The 17,584-nt window shown below is 38.9% G+C and overlaps 1 protein-coding gene across 5 annotated transcripts in view; it reads left to right on the forward strand.

Moving 5' to 3' along the window:
• The window catches only part of Fer (FER tyrosine kinase), a 310,511-nt gene that overhangs the window by 100,035 nt on the left and 192,892 nt on the right, over positions 1-17,584 (forward strand). For 4 of the 5 annotated variants that reach the window (XM_050153485.1, XM_050153482.1, XM_050153483.1 and 1 more), the window contains one exon: positions 1,817-2,006. In XM_050153485.1, coding sequence (XP_050009442.1) covers positions 1,817-2,006 — 190 coding nt within the window. Of the gene's footprint in view, positions 1-1,816; positions 2,007-6,056; positions 6,769-17,584 lie in introns of those variants that run through there. The other variant, XM_050153486.1, reaches the window with a different exon arrangement.

Below are 17,584 nucleotides of genomic sequence, written 5' to 3' on the forward strand. Positions count from 1 at the left end.
TGTATTTCTTTATTGCAAAGCTTATTTTCCTTTCTCCTACCCTGGACAATTGTTCTTTTTTAGCTATTTTCTTTTGCATTTTCTGTTAGCCTTTATGTAAAACTACTGATCCAGTGCTTTTAGAGTATTGCTTTTAAGTATATCAAATAGTTTTGTATACATGTGATAAATCATTTTTTGAATAATCTCCTAGGTGTATGAAAATATACTATGACATCTTTCTTGTTATATTTAGAATTATTTCTTGTACTGTTGTCATAGTCATTGTGGTTTCTGTGGTACTTTGCTTTTGGTCTGTGTGTTAGGAAGCACAAAGTTTAAAAAATATAATAAGTGTAATCTTTTCCTAGGTCTCCTAATATTTTTCTCACAAAATGATTGTCTTAATAATTAACATTCTCTGAATGGATTTTCTGAGAAGCAAAAGTGCCAACTTATTGCAAAAAATCAATTACCAACTAATACGCAAGCCAGCATGAATTTACCAAGAAATCTATATAGATTTTAAAAATAGGTCACAGATTTGCTGAATGATGATGATGTTCATGGTAATTATCACTTATTAAATTCTGCTGTTTAGAGCAGTCTGTCTTCTGGACATTTCTAGGTCTCCTGCAAATGCTCTTTAAGTTCTGTTTTCCCCAACTTCACATTGTTCCCTGAAATTCCTTGAACTATTATTGAAGAGACCAACATTTTTACTATGGTCGCTGAGGTTGTGCCCTGCTCAGTTAGATTGGGACTGAGCTCTCAAAACAGCACAAGATGCAACTCAATAACTTAGTGTGTTTATATCTCTCTGTATTTATTCTGGTGATGTTCTGACTTTAAGTCGGTTACCTTGCTATCTAATTCTGGAGCATTCCCTGATTTCCAGTCTGTCATCCGGTACTACTAATAATTTACCACAGTGCACTTATTTTTAAGGTATCGTATACTTATGGGGTAGACATTCCTGCCAGCATGGTTTCTTCTTTCTGGTGGCCTTGTTTTGGGCCCATAAGCTTGTAGTTCCTATTGTGTAAGCCCTGAGTACAAGAAGGAGTGGGGAGATTTGTAGACTTGGCTCACATTGTCATGATCAAGTCGGAATCCCTGCTGTGCCAACTTTCCAGATTTAAAACACACATTTTACAATATACCCACAGTTCAGTGTGAATTAACTAATTAATAAAATTAATTTTATTAATTTTACCCAGGAACATGTCATACTTTAAGTATTTAATTCTTGAGATTTGATCTTAGCGTAATATTTTAAGTTTGTCATTTCTTTTTCAGTCAGTTTATGGTCTGTATTCCTAAACTGAACTCTTGGTGAGGTAGATAATTTATGTCTAAAAGATAATAGGTGCCATTATTTATTTGAAAGTGTCTTGAATGACCTATTTCTGTTTTCTTAATCCTGCTATTAATATCTGTTTTCATTTCTTTATGATTCTGAAGGAGTTCTGTAGAGGAAAATGAAAGCTTACAAAATCATAATCTGCACACACACAGAAACACACATGCATATACACACATACGCACACATAGACATATAGGCACACAAATATACACACAGACACATGTAGACACACACAGACACATACATACACATATCCACACAGACACACACATCTCGGCACACATACACACATGTCCTCACAGACACACACATACACATATATAGATAAACACAGACCCAGATACACACATAGGCACACATAGGCACACATAGGCACACTCACACACACACACATACACACACACACACTTTTCCATTAATGCTTTTACTTCTTGAGTTGAAATAATGTCTATTTATTTTATTTTGTTGTAGCATTGTGCTTCTTCTGGGGCAAAAACAGGCACTTGAAGAGTTGAAACAGTCAGTCCAGCAGTTGAGATGCACTGAGGCAAAGTGTGCAGCACAGAAAGAATTATTGGAGCAAAAAGTACAAGAAAATGATGGGAAAGAACCGCCTCCTGTGGTGAATTACGAAGAAGATGCGCGATCGGTCACATCAATGGTAAGCTCTGGAGCCATCCGTTGCTGACAGAGAAGTGTCTGGGTAATAAGTGAGAACAAAACTAATTCTGGTTTGCTACAACAAACATCACTCTTGTTAGCATGCAGGTTCTATTGAACTTATTTGTAAGTGCAGAATAGACTTAGCTGTCAGTCACTTCAGGTCACCTGGAGAGCACTTCAGGGGCCACCCATAGAGTCAAAGGACATAGAGCGCTTCTCTTGCCATCAAAGCTGAAAGGACAGATTGCAGTTGTTTTTATTCCTGGGAAGCAGCAGGAAGGTAGGGTATCATTTAAAGATGGAAGTAAGAATGAGGAGAAAGCCGAGCCTTGACTGTTTCTCCACAACCATGAACCTGTTTGCCTTAGATCGACAGTGTGTTTGCTTTCTTCCACAGTACAAAAGAATGACCTAGCTTAAATTCTTTTATGCCTAGTTTGTTCAGATTTGCAAACTTAAAATTCTGTTTAATTTTAGTTTATCTGCTCAGTGCCTCTGTCTGTCCATTTCTATTAGATCTATCATCTGTCTGTCTGTCTGTCTGTCTGTCTACCTACCTACCTACCTACCTACCTACCCACTTTTCTTTTCTTCCCTCATCTGTGTGATTTGTAACCAGTGACACTGCCTTGCTTGTTTAAAATAGTGCTGCCTAGTTTATTGTCTTCAGTAACTGAAATAGTGATTATAAATATCTTAGATACACATTGAAACAATGCCTTTACTAAATTTTTATTTAAAAATTAAAATTTTGTCATGTGGTGGTGGTAAACCCTTCTATCCAGTTCTTGCTTGAGAGAATCCAGCAAGATGACAGCAAGTGTAGACATCATGGGACCATAGAGAACTCCATCTCAAATCAAAGTAAACCAAAATGAAAATTTAGTAAGGCCTTCATTGAAAAATTTATCAGGTTTTCAAAAGGAACACTGTATATTATATGTAGTTTAAAATAATAGGTTAATATTTTACAAATTACTTAAGCAATCCCACAAATTGATGCCAATGAAATGTTCTGCAGAGTATTTATGAGGAAGGAATACTTCTGGCACAGCTCTTGTTGTAATACTCACACTTGTTTGGTGAAATTTTTGCATTCTTTGACTTTTTTCAGCTAATAGTTATATATTTTCAATAGTTGAAAATAAAAATTATAAGGCTTAAATGTTTTTTCCCCAAAATGGCTACTTAAACATTGTTTTATGAATAGCATTATAAAATAAGTTAGACTGTGTGTGAGGGGAAAGGGGCCTAAGGGGCAGAAGGACAAGAAAGGACATGGGGGAAAAGAAGAGACAGCGTCATATTTTCTCTCGTGTGCTAGATCCAGATTTAAATACAGCTGTTGTCTGTCTATCTGTCTATCTATCATTTATCTGTACCTTTCTGCCTACCTACCTATATATACCTGTTTCTCTTCCTCTCACCCTCCCTTCTGAAAGTAAGAGACATTAACACAAAGGGTACTGTTTGGGCAACGCAAAGGGCAGCTTCTTGGTGAACCAAGGACTTATTTGTATTGTGCCTCAGTTCTGGCTCTTGAGATGAGAACACTGTAGTGTCTGCGTCAGGTTAGAAGTGTGCACTCTGCATAGTCCCCCTTGCAGAGTTCTGCAAACATCAGAATTTTCTGATAACCAAGTAAATACAAGCTGCTGGCGTTACTGTTTGTATATCAAACGCTTCTCTTTAGTTTGTTTATTATTGTCCAGTCTAGTAGTGAATATAATAAGCTTTATTTCAGTATCTGTTGAATTGAGGAATTATACTTCCTTTTCATCCCAGATTACCTGTTTGTTTTATTTCATGACAGCTTTGGACCAAATCCAGTGACCTTGATGAAAGGCCACTTGGATGTCAGGTCTGTGTGTCTAGAGCTGAAGGCGGCCACAGAAGGCCTTCCTACTTCTAAGACATGTTTCGCTCTCCTGTAAGAGAACTGGCTTCACTTTGATATTTCCGAAATTAACGTTTTGTGTAAAGCCCTTTGATAGACGGAGACTCACATGTATTTATCTTCTCTACACATATTGAGTAGCTGTTCTTAGTTGAACAGCAGTAGTAACAGTCTTGTTGTGCTACATGTTAGCCTGTGAAATATCTGACTTCATAAGAATCGCCTGTCACTAGGACTCAGTAGTGTTTTCCCCAGCAGTGTCTGATGTCTCAGTCTTACGCCTAGAACACTGAACGGCTCTAAGATTAATCAAAGCCTATTGACAGTGCTGGTGAGAGTTTCATCTTTATCATTGTGAGGTATTTTGAATTTTCTTTCAATCATTGATATAAATCTTCATTTTGAGCCTTGGCTCAACGAATATGGTATACTGAGAAGAGTGCCAGACCAGGACTCGGAAGACTGAGTAGCTTTTCTGTCTGCGCTGTAAGTATAGTCAGGCTCCTTAAACTTCTGAGTTTTCCATTCCATAGCTACTGAAAAGAGGTAATAAGTATAAATTTATTTTATATATTGAAAGCACTGTAAAATAAGTAGCTCTACTTTATTCTTTTTGAGAGTTGCATCTTAGTTCATTTATGTGTTCGCTAGTATATACTCTCTGTAAGATTAAGTTAGATTTATGAAGGATTATGCTGTGTGTTCCTAACTGATAAAGCAAAAATCTCCTGTAATGCCTTTAAATAGCAGTATTTGCACGTGAGCCTGTACAAGGGTCTGAGTTCCTTACTTATTCCCTAATTGTCTTCCTCAGAAGTAATTTTCTGGAGCATTATCTGCAAATAGAAGCATGCATGTAAATTATATGCCTCCTGTTCTTCTTTTACATAAATGGAAGAACATACGATGCTGTCTGATGTATACACTTTGCTTGTTTTACGAAATGAATCATAGAATTCATTTTATAATAGTGTATACACAGTGATTCTTTTTCTACGTATTCATTCAATAAGTAGGTATTTATTGATGGTTAGGTGTTATGATGGTTGCTTTTAGTTTTCAACTTGATGTGATCTAGAAAATCCTGAGAAGAGACTCTCAATGATGGATTGTCTTCATTGGGTTGAGCTTGTCTGTGAGGGACGGTCTTAGATATTTGTTCTGGAGCAATCTGTCCCTTTGTGGCTGGCACCATTCCCTTGGAAGGGGTTCCTGGACTATATGAGTGGAAAGATTGAGCCAAGTAAGCTAGCAAACAAGTGAACGTGTGTGCATTCATGTCTCACTGCTGAGCGTGGACGTGGTGTGGCCAGCTCCCTCCAGCTCCCTTCAGCTCTCTGCAGTGTTCGGCAGTAATGGGCGAAGTCTGGACCCGTGAGCGGAGCTAAGCCTCCTTTCTCCAGAGCAGCTGGACATTCTATCACAGCAAAAGAAGTGAAGAGAGAGCAGCCTCTTAGTGCCGGTGTGGAGCCGTACAGCACAGACACGAGCAAGAAACATCATTTCGTGTGCTTGTATTGGTTACTTTTCTGTTGCTGTGAGGTAAAAACCCATATGAAAGCAACTCTGTGAGAAAAGGTTTAAGCTAGTAGTTCAAGAGAGGGAGTTGTTGGCAGGGAATGCATGGCAGCAGAAGAGGAAGGCATGGACAGGAGCAGGAAGCTGCCTGGTCACATTCTCATCCTCCTGCAGAGTGAGCAGGAAGTGAGGCCAGGTATAAACCCTCAAAACAGTGTCACCACCTGGGGCCAGCTGTATGAGGTATAGGCCATTTCTCATTCAAACCACAATAGCGCTGCCAGGGTCTTTTTCTCATTGGTAGAGACAACATATAAGCAATTAAACACAGAGTATGTCTCGGGGGGAATTCTTTGGGAAAAATGCAGCAACTAGTGGCAGAAGATGGGTGTGAACAATGTGTGTGTAGAGAGCTCAAGGAAGACTCCCCTGAAAAAGTGGCATCTGTACAGAGATCAGAGGGGACAAAGGGGACAAATGAGACTGGATACAGTGACAGTGATCAAGGCAGAACTTTAGCTGTCATTGGAGAAGTTTAGTTCCTGTGAGTCACCAGGCTTAGTCTTTCCAAATAGTCCTGTTTTAGTTAATTGTCTCGTTTTTTTCTCTATTTGGTTCCTCTTAAAACATTAGGCGTAAATCGGGTGTGGTGAAGCCCTGTGATCCAGCGTCTAGGAGGCTGAGTCAGGAACACCGTGAGTCGAAGGCAGGCAGATCTGCTTACATAGCAAGGTCCCCTCTCGCAGAACAACAGCAGCAACAAAGCAAAGTAAGCAAAATAAAAATCAAACTAAAACAAAAGATAGGCATGTTTGTTATGAAACCGAACACTGTTCTTACTCTGCAGCAAACACTGTAGAAGATAAATTGCGTGGTACAAATTAAAGTTAAGTTTTGGAGGAAAAGGTTTCTTTTCAGCCCAGTCCTTTGTCTCTTAGACATTAAAGAGAAATTAAGAAAGAAGACAAAGGAAAAATATACCTAAGTACTTGTACAGGAAATGGTGAGCGAAAGAAAGTTGCTAGAGCAAAGGGAGGAAGATAGGTGGTACAGAGAAGCAGAGAACGCCGAAGCTGGAGGTAGGTAAAGAAAATATAATAAGGCTGTGAGGACGAGGGCAAGGACAGCTGTGACTATAGAGTGCTCCTCATTTCCTCTTCTCAGCCCCTCTCCCACACGTCTTGCTTGAGACCGGGCACTGTCTTACGACCCGTTTGTCTTCCCTCCTCTGCTCTCCAGGTTTTTGATTCTTATTAATCCCTCCCCACAAACTTTACTCTGTTACATTGCTAAACTGTAAGTGCAGACAGTACGACTTTATAGGCAATAGGCACTGACTGTTTACAGTCTCAATTACAACTGTTAAACGTTATCAAAGGGTTTACTTACAGGTGTCAAAATTTTGCTTTATGGTTCAATAAACTCTACCCCATGGCAACAATTTGTGAATTACGTATTTAAGAAAATTTAGTTGGTTTGGTTCAAGTTTTATATCAAGAAATAAATTGCTATTTTAAGAAAATCTGTTTCTATGGAATTATTCAGTTGATACTAAAGTATTGTTGTATCCCAAAAGCTTTTATTGGGAAGTGTTTAATAGGATAAAACGAAGTGGAAAATATACACAATAATTTAGGATCCTTTTTTAGTTTTATACAACCCGGGGCCATCCAAGAGGGATGCCTGAGCTTAGGCTTTGCCTATGTCAGATGGGACTGTGGGGATTGTCTTCATTATTAATAGATGCTGACAAATTCAGCCCACTGCACAGGTGGTCATAGACTCTGAAGAATCTAGCTGAGCGTGATCCTCAGCCCGTGACCAAGGAGGGGGTCACCAAGCACCTCCCTTCATGCTTTCTGCTTCAGGTTCCTGCTGCAGTGTCTGCCCTCCTTTCCCTGAGTGTTGGATTTTATCTTGGAAGTGTAAGCCAAACACATATTTTCTTCCCCTAAGTTGCTTTTGGTTACAAGGTTGGTATTGCAGCAACAGAAAGGAAAGTAGAAAGAAAAAAAAAATCTGAAATGTTTTAATTTATTGTGGCCTTTATGGGGCTAAGGAGTGCTACCAATGAGTATAGACTCTATATACGGTTACTTTAGTTTGTTGTAAATTACATCATTGGTATTTACCTGCAGCTTATGCTAGCCGTATTTAACTATTAAAAATGTGTGTATATTTTGATGTTAAAAGCCCTTTCCAATTTTATTAATTATAAAGCATTCAATATTTTTTTATATTGATCAAACCCTAGTAGACACGAGAAGAAAATTGCTTTATGAATCTCCTATTGTTCACTCGTGCTTGAATGGCTAGAGCTGAATTCAGATCATCATGAAAGCACTGAGATACATTTTATTCTGACTTTGTGTATAATAAAATATGTAGACTTTAATTGTAATCAATTTAAGTATCATTTTATCTTTTTAAGGATTTGATTCTTGTATTATAGCTAATAAGATTAGGTAAATATGGGATTAGACCTTCTGCCATCTTTCCTGATACGATGCAGTGAATATTTACTGTTCCCTTTCGTTTGTGTACTTGTGTTAGTATGATAAAATGTATTCACCCAGACAGTTTACACAGACCCCTGTGTTAGGAGGGAAGCCATGAGGCCTCCTGTGTTTTAGAAATGAAGATTATACGGATATAGCTGTACAGACAAGTTGATTCAGGTTTTTCACGGCAGAAAAACAGAAATGAATGCCTACACACTTTCTAGCATTTGATGACAGCCTACAATTTAGAGGTTTCATTTTAATTTAGTGGTTGCTCATTATAATTTAGAAAGTTGTACTTTGGAATTAAATCATAATTGTTTCTATTTTGGAAGTCGTACTATATTTTTATGGTGACAGGATGATTAGTGCAAGTACTTAAGGTTTTGGGCAGATGGAGAATAAAGCAAGCAAGGTCTGCCGTATCGTGAAAAGTGCTGGTCTTTTGCTCACCCTAGGAATATGAAAGCCTAATATAACTGTGTCATTCCTTATGGGCTTCTTGGCTGATTTGTGGGAATATTGCCTCTTTCCCACTGTGAGCCAGAAACAGTTGCTTTTGTGCCAAGCAAGCTGTACAGTTTGATTTGGGATTAGAATACAGGGGATGTTCCAGCGTCGATCTCGTTTTGCATGGAGTCCATTAGCTGATTGAAGGAGGTGTGAAAGTGCTGATGCCCACTGCTCAGCTTTATTATTTCTGAGAACGGCAGCCCAGTGGAACAACTGTGGGAGTCTAAAGATCACAGGAGGTATGGCACAGCTTCAGATGCTTAGTCAGACCTCTGGTCGCTCTGACCGGAAGGAGCATACCATTAAAAGGCTGTGACTGCTGTTAGTTAACTCTCACCCCTGCCTTATTCCACAGACCATCCCAGGTAGCTAAAGACAGTAAAATTCAGCAAAATATAAAATTACAACCAGGAAAGTTGAGATTGTAACAAGATATGAAGACCATATAAAAACTGTTTGTAGACCATGCCTGTATGTGTAGCTTCTACTCCTGAGCCTCTTGAGCAATTACTTTGTAAGCATCTCAAAGGTAAAAGGAAAATGTAAGATGAAGTCATATAAAAGAAGGCAATTCATAGTGCAGTAAAAATACTTTTCATTATATTTAGCCTTAATTAGATGTGTACCAGACGCTTGCACGCTGACACTGTGTGACCACTGTCAAGCACATACAGCTAATGTAGGAATGTGATTCAGAAAACCATCTAACATAGAATCCAGAATCCCTCGGGAGAAGAGGAGGCCATGACACCAGAATCAGTTTTGTAGGGGGAAGAGCGCACCTGTCAACTGACTTCACTTAAAGTAGGCAGCATGGATGTGTTTGAAGTTTTTCCTTTTAGGCTGGGTGTAGTGCATTTGCTGATACTCCCAGCTACTCTGGAGACTGAAACGGTGATACTGTAAATTCAAGGCCAGCTACACAGCTAGACACAATCTTGTCTCAAAAGAAAACTAAAACCAACCAAAATCCCATATTTTGTTTCAGCATCACTCTCTTAGCTGAAGTTTGAATATTCAATGGATAATAGATATTTTATACTTGTTTGAGGATAGATCTATATATAACAAAGCATTCACTAGTCAGTTCCTTATGTTTTTTAAAAAATGAACATCTCATTTTTATAATTGTTGCAAATGTTTCATATTAAAAACAATTGTGTTTGCAAAACATTTTCTGTAAAATTATTTTAATTTTCCCTTTGTTAGGATTAAAAATATTGTTACTGATGTTGGGTGGAAAATTTCAGTCTTATTCTTCAACTTTGGCTTACAGTTTTATGATATATTTTACTTATTAATGTCTAATTATTTATATTTAGTTATTATCAATTTCACCTTATAATTTTCTATGCTGCCTTTATAGAAAATTAATCCTGATACAGATTTTAAGGATATAATTTCAGAATACTGAAATTTTTGATATTTAATGAAGACATGTTTCATTTTGGAAGTATTTTCTTTCTCTCGCTCTTTTATTTCTTTCTTTCATTTTATTCTTCTCTGCTACAATATACTCCAACCACAGCCTCTACTCCCTTAGCAATCTGTGTATCACCATGAAGCTGTGTGGTAATGTTCTGACGTCTTTCTCCTTTGGCAGATACATGATGTCTCCTTCAACTCATACTCTCTCTTTCTCTGTTTAGAGTTCCCTCCTGGCTTTATTCTGCTAAGCCATTGGCCAGAACAGCTTTATTCATTAACCAATAAAAGCAACGCATCTACAGAAGGACCACCCATATCTGTTTCCCTTAAGGAAAGAACAGGCCTCCCAGGGGTATCAATCAAGCAGGGCACAAACTCACATATCAAAACTGGATGCAACACAGTAGGCGCAAAAGAGTCAGAGATACCCACTCCCACTGTTAGGAATCCCATAAAAAATTTTTTGGTATCTATCACAGTTCAAATATTTAAATTTTTAAAGAATTTATTTGATAGACATTTTGCTTCATTAGCACTTAAAGAAATAGTCTCCTGTGTTAGAATGTATTGACTGTGATTTATGTGAAGTTGCTAAGAACATTGCTCCCACCCTTAGTGACTCTTTGCCATGTGATGGCCAGTTTGCTAAGCAGATAGCAATATTTCATTCCAGCAGTCTAACTGAGAGGTTAAAAGATTTTCTAAATCTGAGGAGAGCGGAAGCGCATCAGTTTTCTGACTTTAGAGGTACATTTTCCCAGGTCTTTGTTGTTAAACCAGTAGACCAAGTTTGTCGCCCGAGAGTCTGAAAATCCATCTCACCTCTGTGACCACAGGTTTGGCATGTAACCTCTCTGCAATAAGATTCATTGCTCATTAGAAGTGGCAAGTTCTGGAAACACCACAAAATTGTTTTTAAAGTTTAATAAAGTAATATGTAAAAATGTTTAATTCAGTTCCTCGCGTATGGGTAAGTTCACCAAATTGTGACTATAAATAAAAGATAATGTTATCGTAGCGTCTCCTAATTTTTTCACTTAATGTTGGAGGCTACATTCTTGTTAAACTGGTTGCTTTTTAATGGTGCATGACTCAAGGTGGGGAATAACCAGCAGGGGGAGCTCAGTGTCAGAAAACCAACATCTGTAATTGACATAGCCTGGCACCTTACTTTGAAGAAATAAAGCAAATGCATTTTTGTTTTGAAATGGATGTGGAGGCTTTCTGTTTTTATGATGCCTGCCAAAGGCCACTACGTTACTATGTAGTTGTATAGCATGAAGATACATGCTTTATTCTTATTTTAAATTTTTTATTTTATCTAATGTCAATATATAAGGTATGACTGTTTCTTTCACAAAGAAGGCACTTTTAATAAGCTTAATTTATAAACACTGGCATAGAACTTGAACATTTTATTCTGTAATTGAACTGAGAGCTTACATATGTGTTGCCAAAACTGGATTCTGCCACTCAGACATGCTGTCATTTCTATGTAAATAGGATAACCTGTCACCTCAATCAGCTGTTGAAACCAAAATCCAAATGGGAGAGTCACTCAGTATTCAGGCTTTTACAAGTCTCCTGTGCACTCCAGAAACACGTTCCCATTACATTCCTGCATATTCCACTCCAGCCTAAACCCCTGTCGGTATCTCCGCTATGATGACCTAGGTAGAGCTCACCATGAACTTGGTCTGAGCTCCTTGCCAGTCTACCTGTGAGCTCCTTTGCCCTTCTGACATTTTATTTCTTATTTAGAGTGATCTCATTGTGTGAATGAGCTGTTAAATTTCTTCTGCCTGTGACTCCCCCAATGGCACCTCTGTAACTAGTAAACTTCACATTCCGTACTGCATCCTCAACCACATGATTTTGTCTGAGTACCAACTCCCATGAACACCCACCCACTCTTCCTCACTGGCCACACTGTGCCTTTCTAGTCTGTTGTGCTTTGACTACACAGAGATTCTCATTTTTCTTCCTTGATGTATCTTTTCTCTTTATTCTTGCCTAGAGTTTTCATTATTTTAATTCTTAGGATATTCTTTGTGTGTGTGTGTGTGTGTATGTATTTTTAAATATGTTTTATTCTTTGAGAATCTCCTACATGCATTCAACACATTTTGATCCTGTTTTCCTTACTTCTCCCACTAACTCCTCACAGCTCCACTCAACTTCATGTCCTCTTTTTTTTTTTTTTTTTAACCCACCTAGTCTAGTTTGTATTGCTTCTATTTGTATGGTTACGTGTGTAGCTGATCAGCAGGAGAGATCCACACCCCACGGAGCACACTCTTAACAAAAACCCTGACTCTCCCTCTCTCTGCAGCTGTCAACTGTTGTTAGTGGACTCCCAGGTTGTTTTGAGACTAATGGCCCCCCCAGGCTCTCTGTGCTGGGGTGTGGGCTAGCTAGATCTTGTGCAGGTCTGTATAGGCAGCCAGAGCTGCCAAGAGGTCATGAGAGCAGCAGTCCAGAAGACACTGTTTTTCTGCAGTCTTCCCAACCTCTAGCTCTGAGATTCTTTCTGCCTCTTCTCCCCTGAGTATTTGCAGGAGTGGGCATGACGGAGATATCCCATTTAGGGCTGTGTATTCCATAGACACTTATTCTCTGCACCTGCACCGACTCTGATTTTCTGCATTTGTTGCTGTCCACTATACATAGCAACTTCTCTGATGAAGTCTGGAAGCTGTAATCTATATGTGTAGGGATACAAATACGGAAAGCATTTAATACTAGACTTAACAAGATAATGATAGTTGATTTATCCCTAGGATTCTCAGCCATTCCTGGCCAGATTTACAGTATCTGACGAGTGTTTCCCCCTGTGGAGCAGACCTTAAGTCCAGTCAGAAAGCAGGTGGTTATTCCCAAAGCATGTGAGCCACTGTTGCACCTACGGCCATACCTTACCATGCCAGTGGTTATTGTAACTTTCAGGGTTCAAAGCTGGGTAAGACTTTGGTGGCCTTTCGCCTTCAGCCGCCTTGAAAAGCACCTTGTGTGGTATTGTGAAGGTTAGCTGGCAGGGAAGAAGCTTCATAGGCAGTGTGGACTTGACTTCTCCATGTCCTGTGACTAGACCATCATGTTCTCGTGGGTATCGAAGAACAATACCAACAACCTGTTTTTGGGAGTATCTCCAGTTCACTCCTGACCAACAATTTAAGGGGAAGTATCTGATACTTGGCATTGACTTCTGTGGCCTCTGGGTAATTTCCACTAAACTCTTTTATATGAAAAATAATTTGTAAGAAGCTTATACCTTTCCACATGGATTTCCCAAACACTTTTAGTGTTAGTTACCCTCCGTTGTCCACCCTACTCTCCATTTCCCTCCCTAAGCCTTCTCAATATCCTCCTTCCCCCTTCGCATATGCTCTACTGTTCCCCCTCCCCACCAGTTAGTCCTCTCTTGTTTCCTGGGTTCTACAGATACTGCAAGTTAAAAACAGCAGGAACAACAACAAAATTCAAAGATTTGACACTAAGGTCCACATATGAGTGAACACATGATGTTTACCTTTTTGGGTCTAGATTATATCACTCAGTATATTTTTCCCTATTATATCCATTACCTGCAGTCTCATTTTTCTTTACAGTTGAATAAAATGTTATAGCGCATAGGAATTTTCATTGTTCAGTAGTTGGAGGCTGTTTCCAGTTCCTGGCTGTTATGAACAGAGCAGTGATGGACATGGATGAGTAGGAGTCTCCATAGGAGGACAGAGTCCTTTGAGTGTATGTCCAGAAGTGTAGTTGGGTCATAGGGCAGATCCATTTCTAGTTTTTGAATGAACCACCACACTGATTTTCCTAGTGTTGGCACGTTTGCCATCCCACCAACAGTGCATGATTCTGTTAATCCTTACCACCATTTGTCTTCACTTTTTTTCTTTTCTTAGCCATCTGATTGGGATCTCAAAATAGGTTTTTTTGTTTGTTTGTTTGTTTTTTTGAGACAGGGTTTCTCTGTGGCTTTGGAGCCTGTCCTGGAACTAACTCTTGTAGACCAGGCTGGTCTCGAACTCACAGAGATCCACCTGCCTCTGCCTCCCAAGTGCTGGGATTAAAGGCGTGCGCCACCACCGCCCAGCTCAAAATAGTTTTTTATTTGCATTTCAAAGGCCATTATTTTAAGGGATTTCTCTGCTACATTGCTATAATGCGTTCACTTATGGCCTTTTACACCCTATCCTCATTGTTTACACTGCCGCCCTTTGTCTTTTTTTTTTTAATATGGTACCAGTTCCTGATATCTTGATCATTAATTACTACAACAGTGACTATAACTACTCTTTTTTTGACTAATAAAATAGACAACATCTCTTAGTATTTTTCCCTGGCTTAAAAACTAGTATGTGTATTGATATATGTATTAACTCATTTGTTTAGGGTGTGTTTCTATTTTGTATTTTCTCCTCAATAATACCTATCTATGCCCAAATTTAGTTTGTGAAAATGGACACTTTCGTTGTATTTACTTCTGCTAGCTCGGCCTTGTATATAAGTCCTTGCTTGCTATATAGATTCAGCAAATAAATATTTTTCAAATATTGGACAGGCTGCTAGAATTTCTGGTAACAAAAAGCCATTGGATGGCTATATATATCTTTTCGGGGGGGAGGGGCTGGAGAGGACATAGCAGACTCCTGCCCGATTGTTTGCAGCCTCTGTGATGGGAATGGGAAATACACCTTTAGCATGGCCCCCAAACAGGTTTAGAGTTAAAGACAAAAGGATGTTTAACCTTCAGAAATATGAAATTATAGATTCTTGACTCATTACATCTATGGGCTTTTTTTCAGCTACTGGGAACTAATACTTTGTCCATATTATTATTCTCTTTATATGTGATCTGAAATAGGGTCTGCCTAGCAATATCAAGTGATTTTTAAATAATTTTAGAAAGCATAACCAATGGTATATATGATGCAAAGGGAAATACCAGATTTAACTTATTTCCGGTAAACTAAGAATCAGATATAGCTGCTTTAGATTTTTAGTTTTTGACTGTAAATATTAATTTTCATTTATTTTTATCTCCAAGATTGCTTGCAGATTTAAAATTTTGTGATTTTGGGAGCCTGGGTGAGTGCCTGGCACCCAGTAAATCCTCACTGAATACTGAAAGAATAAATGAATAGAACCAAGCTGTAAATAAGCTGCAAAGATAGGAAAATGTAAGTAAATTTATTCAGATATAGAACTCAAAATTACTTGTTTAAAATGAGCTAAAAAATGTGAGACCCACAAAGAATATTAAGAAGCATTAATGTTGTTCCTGAGTTTATCCGCACTTAGGCAAAAGAGAATTAGTGAACTGTTAAAATGTGTCGGGAGACTACTTTCTGGGAAGAGTGCTCTGGGTAAGGGGCCTAACTCAAGAAACAGAGTTTAAAATGCACAGGTTCTGTCCTAGAGTTCTTTGGATTTCGTTCCTGACTTGGATACGCATTGGGAAGTTAGATAACCTCTGTGTGCCTTGGCTTGAGCACCTGTAAACTCTGATGTGAAATAGAACCTGTGTCATAGAGCCAGTGTGAAGGATTCAGTGGAATGATCCCCATAAAATGGCCAGGACAATGCTAGCTCATAAGAAACTTTTATCCCATGTTGCCTACTGTTATTTACCAGTGAGAAACTTTATGAAATTGTTATTTGAATGCAAAATGAGGGGTTTTTGATAGGCATGATATAAACATGAGTGGTTTTTATGTATGACAAAGTTAACTGGACTCAAAGATAGTCAGTAGAAATTGGACAAAGATGAGACTTTCTACTTTGATTGGCATAGACTCTCACAGTATAACACAGGCTGGCCTTGAACTTGCATTTCTTTCACCTACTGGATGGTGGGATGGCAAGCACGTGCTATCCAGCCTCGCCTCAATTATTTTAAGTGCATTAAATTGGAAAGAATAGGACGATTAAAGGAGAAATGTTTCTGTCCAACTTGGAATCCAAGAAAGTTTTAAAGCCACGACCTGTCTAGTAGGTCTCTCTGGCCTTTAAAGCGTTTCCTGCTTTGTTTCCACGACGCCTTAAGAACTTTATCCCACTCACAACCATGCTCTGGCCAGGGGTGGTGATGCACACATGGAAACTCAGCACTCTGGTGGTGGAAGCAATAGGATTACAAACATGCAGCCAGTCAGGGCTGCACAGGGAGTCTGAACACATACACCAACACGAGAAGGATGTCCCACAGTGAGCTTGGAGTAGCCCGGCACCCTTCTCCCCAGCCCTACTGCCTCACTGGGTATTAAGTAGCTCAATATATTCTCGCTATAAAGAAATTCGGTATCTGATGAGACATTGGTGATCATCTGGACATAATTTAGATTCTTTTACATTTGATTAGAAGAATTATACAGTATTAGAGAGTTATACTTCAATAAAATAAAAATGTAGGAGGCAATTTAAAGCAGCACTTCCTTTATAGACATACTTGGAAGTGTGCTTAGTTCCTGGGATTTTGAAATGGCAGCTCCCCAGTGGGACAACTTCTGCATGCTGTGGAGGAAGAAAATAAGTTACTTCATTCAATGGTTGATTAAGAATGTGACCTGTTTCTTAGCTAGTGGGTCTTTATATAGTGCGTGTGGACTCCCACCTGAACGAAACAAAAGACAAGAAAATAAAGCAAAACCCCCAACATCCCTGGGCTTAATGGTCCCTTTGATCCAGGGCTGACTGGTGCAGTTCCCGCCAACAGAGGGAGACACTGTGCAATAGGAGCTCAAGAGCTTTGCCTTTTCTATCTTGCTTTTGTCTCAGACAGGAAGATCTGTGAACAAATTGACTTCTGTGGGCACACCATTAGTAGTTCTAGCTAAGATTTGAGATGGAGCAGAGAGAGGAGTGTTCCCATTGTGAGGGTCAGCTGGAACCTGATGGTGACTCCAAGTACTGTAAAAGGTGTGATGTCTCGCTGAGCTCTGAACCTTCCTCATCAGAAATCCAGAAATATCAGGTAAGGAGGAAGGGATTTGGCCAGTACCAGGGCCTGGACATTGCCCAGTAGTCCTAGAGAGCATCGGCGATGTTAGTAATGTCAGTGCTCCAACTGGGAAAATTATTTTTCTTGCTTTATTTTAGCACTAATATTATTCAGATACCCAACTAAGGATATGGGGGTGGTGCTAATCTTCATTATTCATTTAATTTGTTTCTCTCTTTACCTCTCAGATTTGAGAGGAAATCAGCCTTTCTGATCCATGAGAAGAGAGTACATTTTGTGCAGAAACACAATTCAGTTTAAAATTTGCAGTGGTGTCCAAACTTCTCTTTTCTAGGTTTCGGTCTTTATTGCCTACCGAGCACAATAGAAACTTTGTTTTCAATTTCTGTGACTAAAGGAGGGTAGTGCTTTTTCTTGAACAAATGTATTAAATAATCAGGGACAAGAACTGGGAAGCTTCTCATAGTACATGACTGTAGCTCGGTGCCATTTTATAGACCAGCACTTAGAGGTTAATTTTTTACTGTGTAGCATATAATTTCTGTGGATGGTGGGAATAGTGTTCTATACCTGTACCACATCTGCTGTGTTCTTAAGGGGCTTTATGAACATTTTGTTGACTTGTTTTTAGTTCAAACTTTTTGCATTTCCTAATTAAGGCCCTGATATTTTAGACTGTTTTTGCCCATGTTTTCTGTGTTAGGAAAAGCAAATTCTGACTTTGACATAAGAATGGAAATATATATATA

Source organism: Alexandromys fortis, unplaced genomic scaffold (assembly GCF_014885135.2).
Source record: "Alexandromys fortis isolate MF-2015 unplaced genomic scaffold, M_Fortis_MF-2015_v1.1 scaffold_61, whole genome shotgun sequence".
Classification (NCBI taxonomy): Eukaryota; Metazoa; Chordata; class Mammalia; order Rodentia; family Cricetidae; genus Alexandromys; species Alexandromys fortis.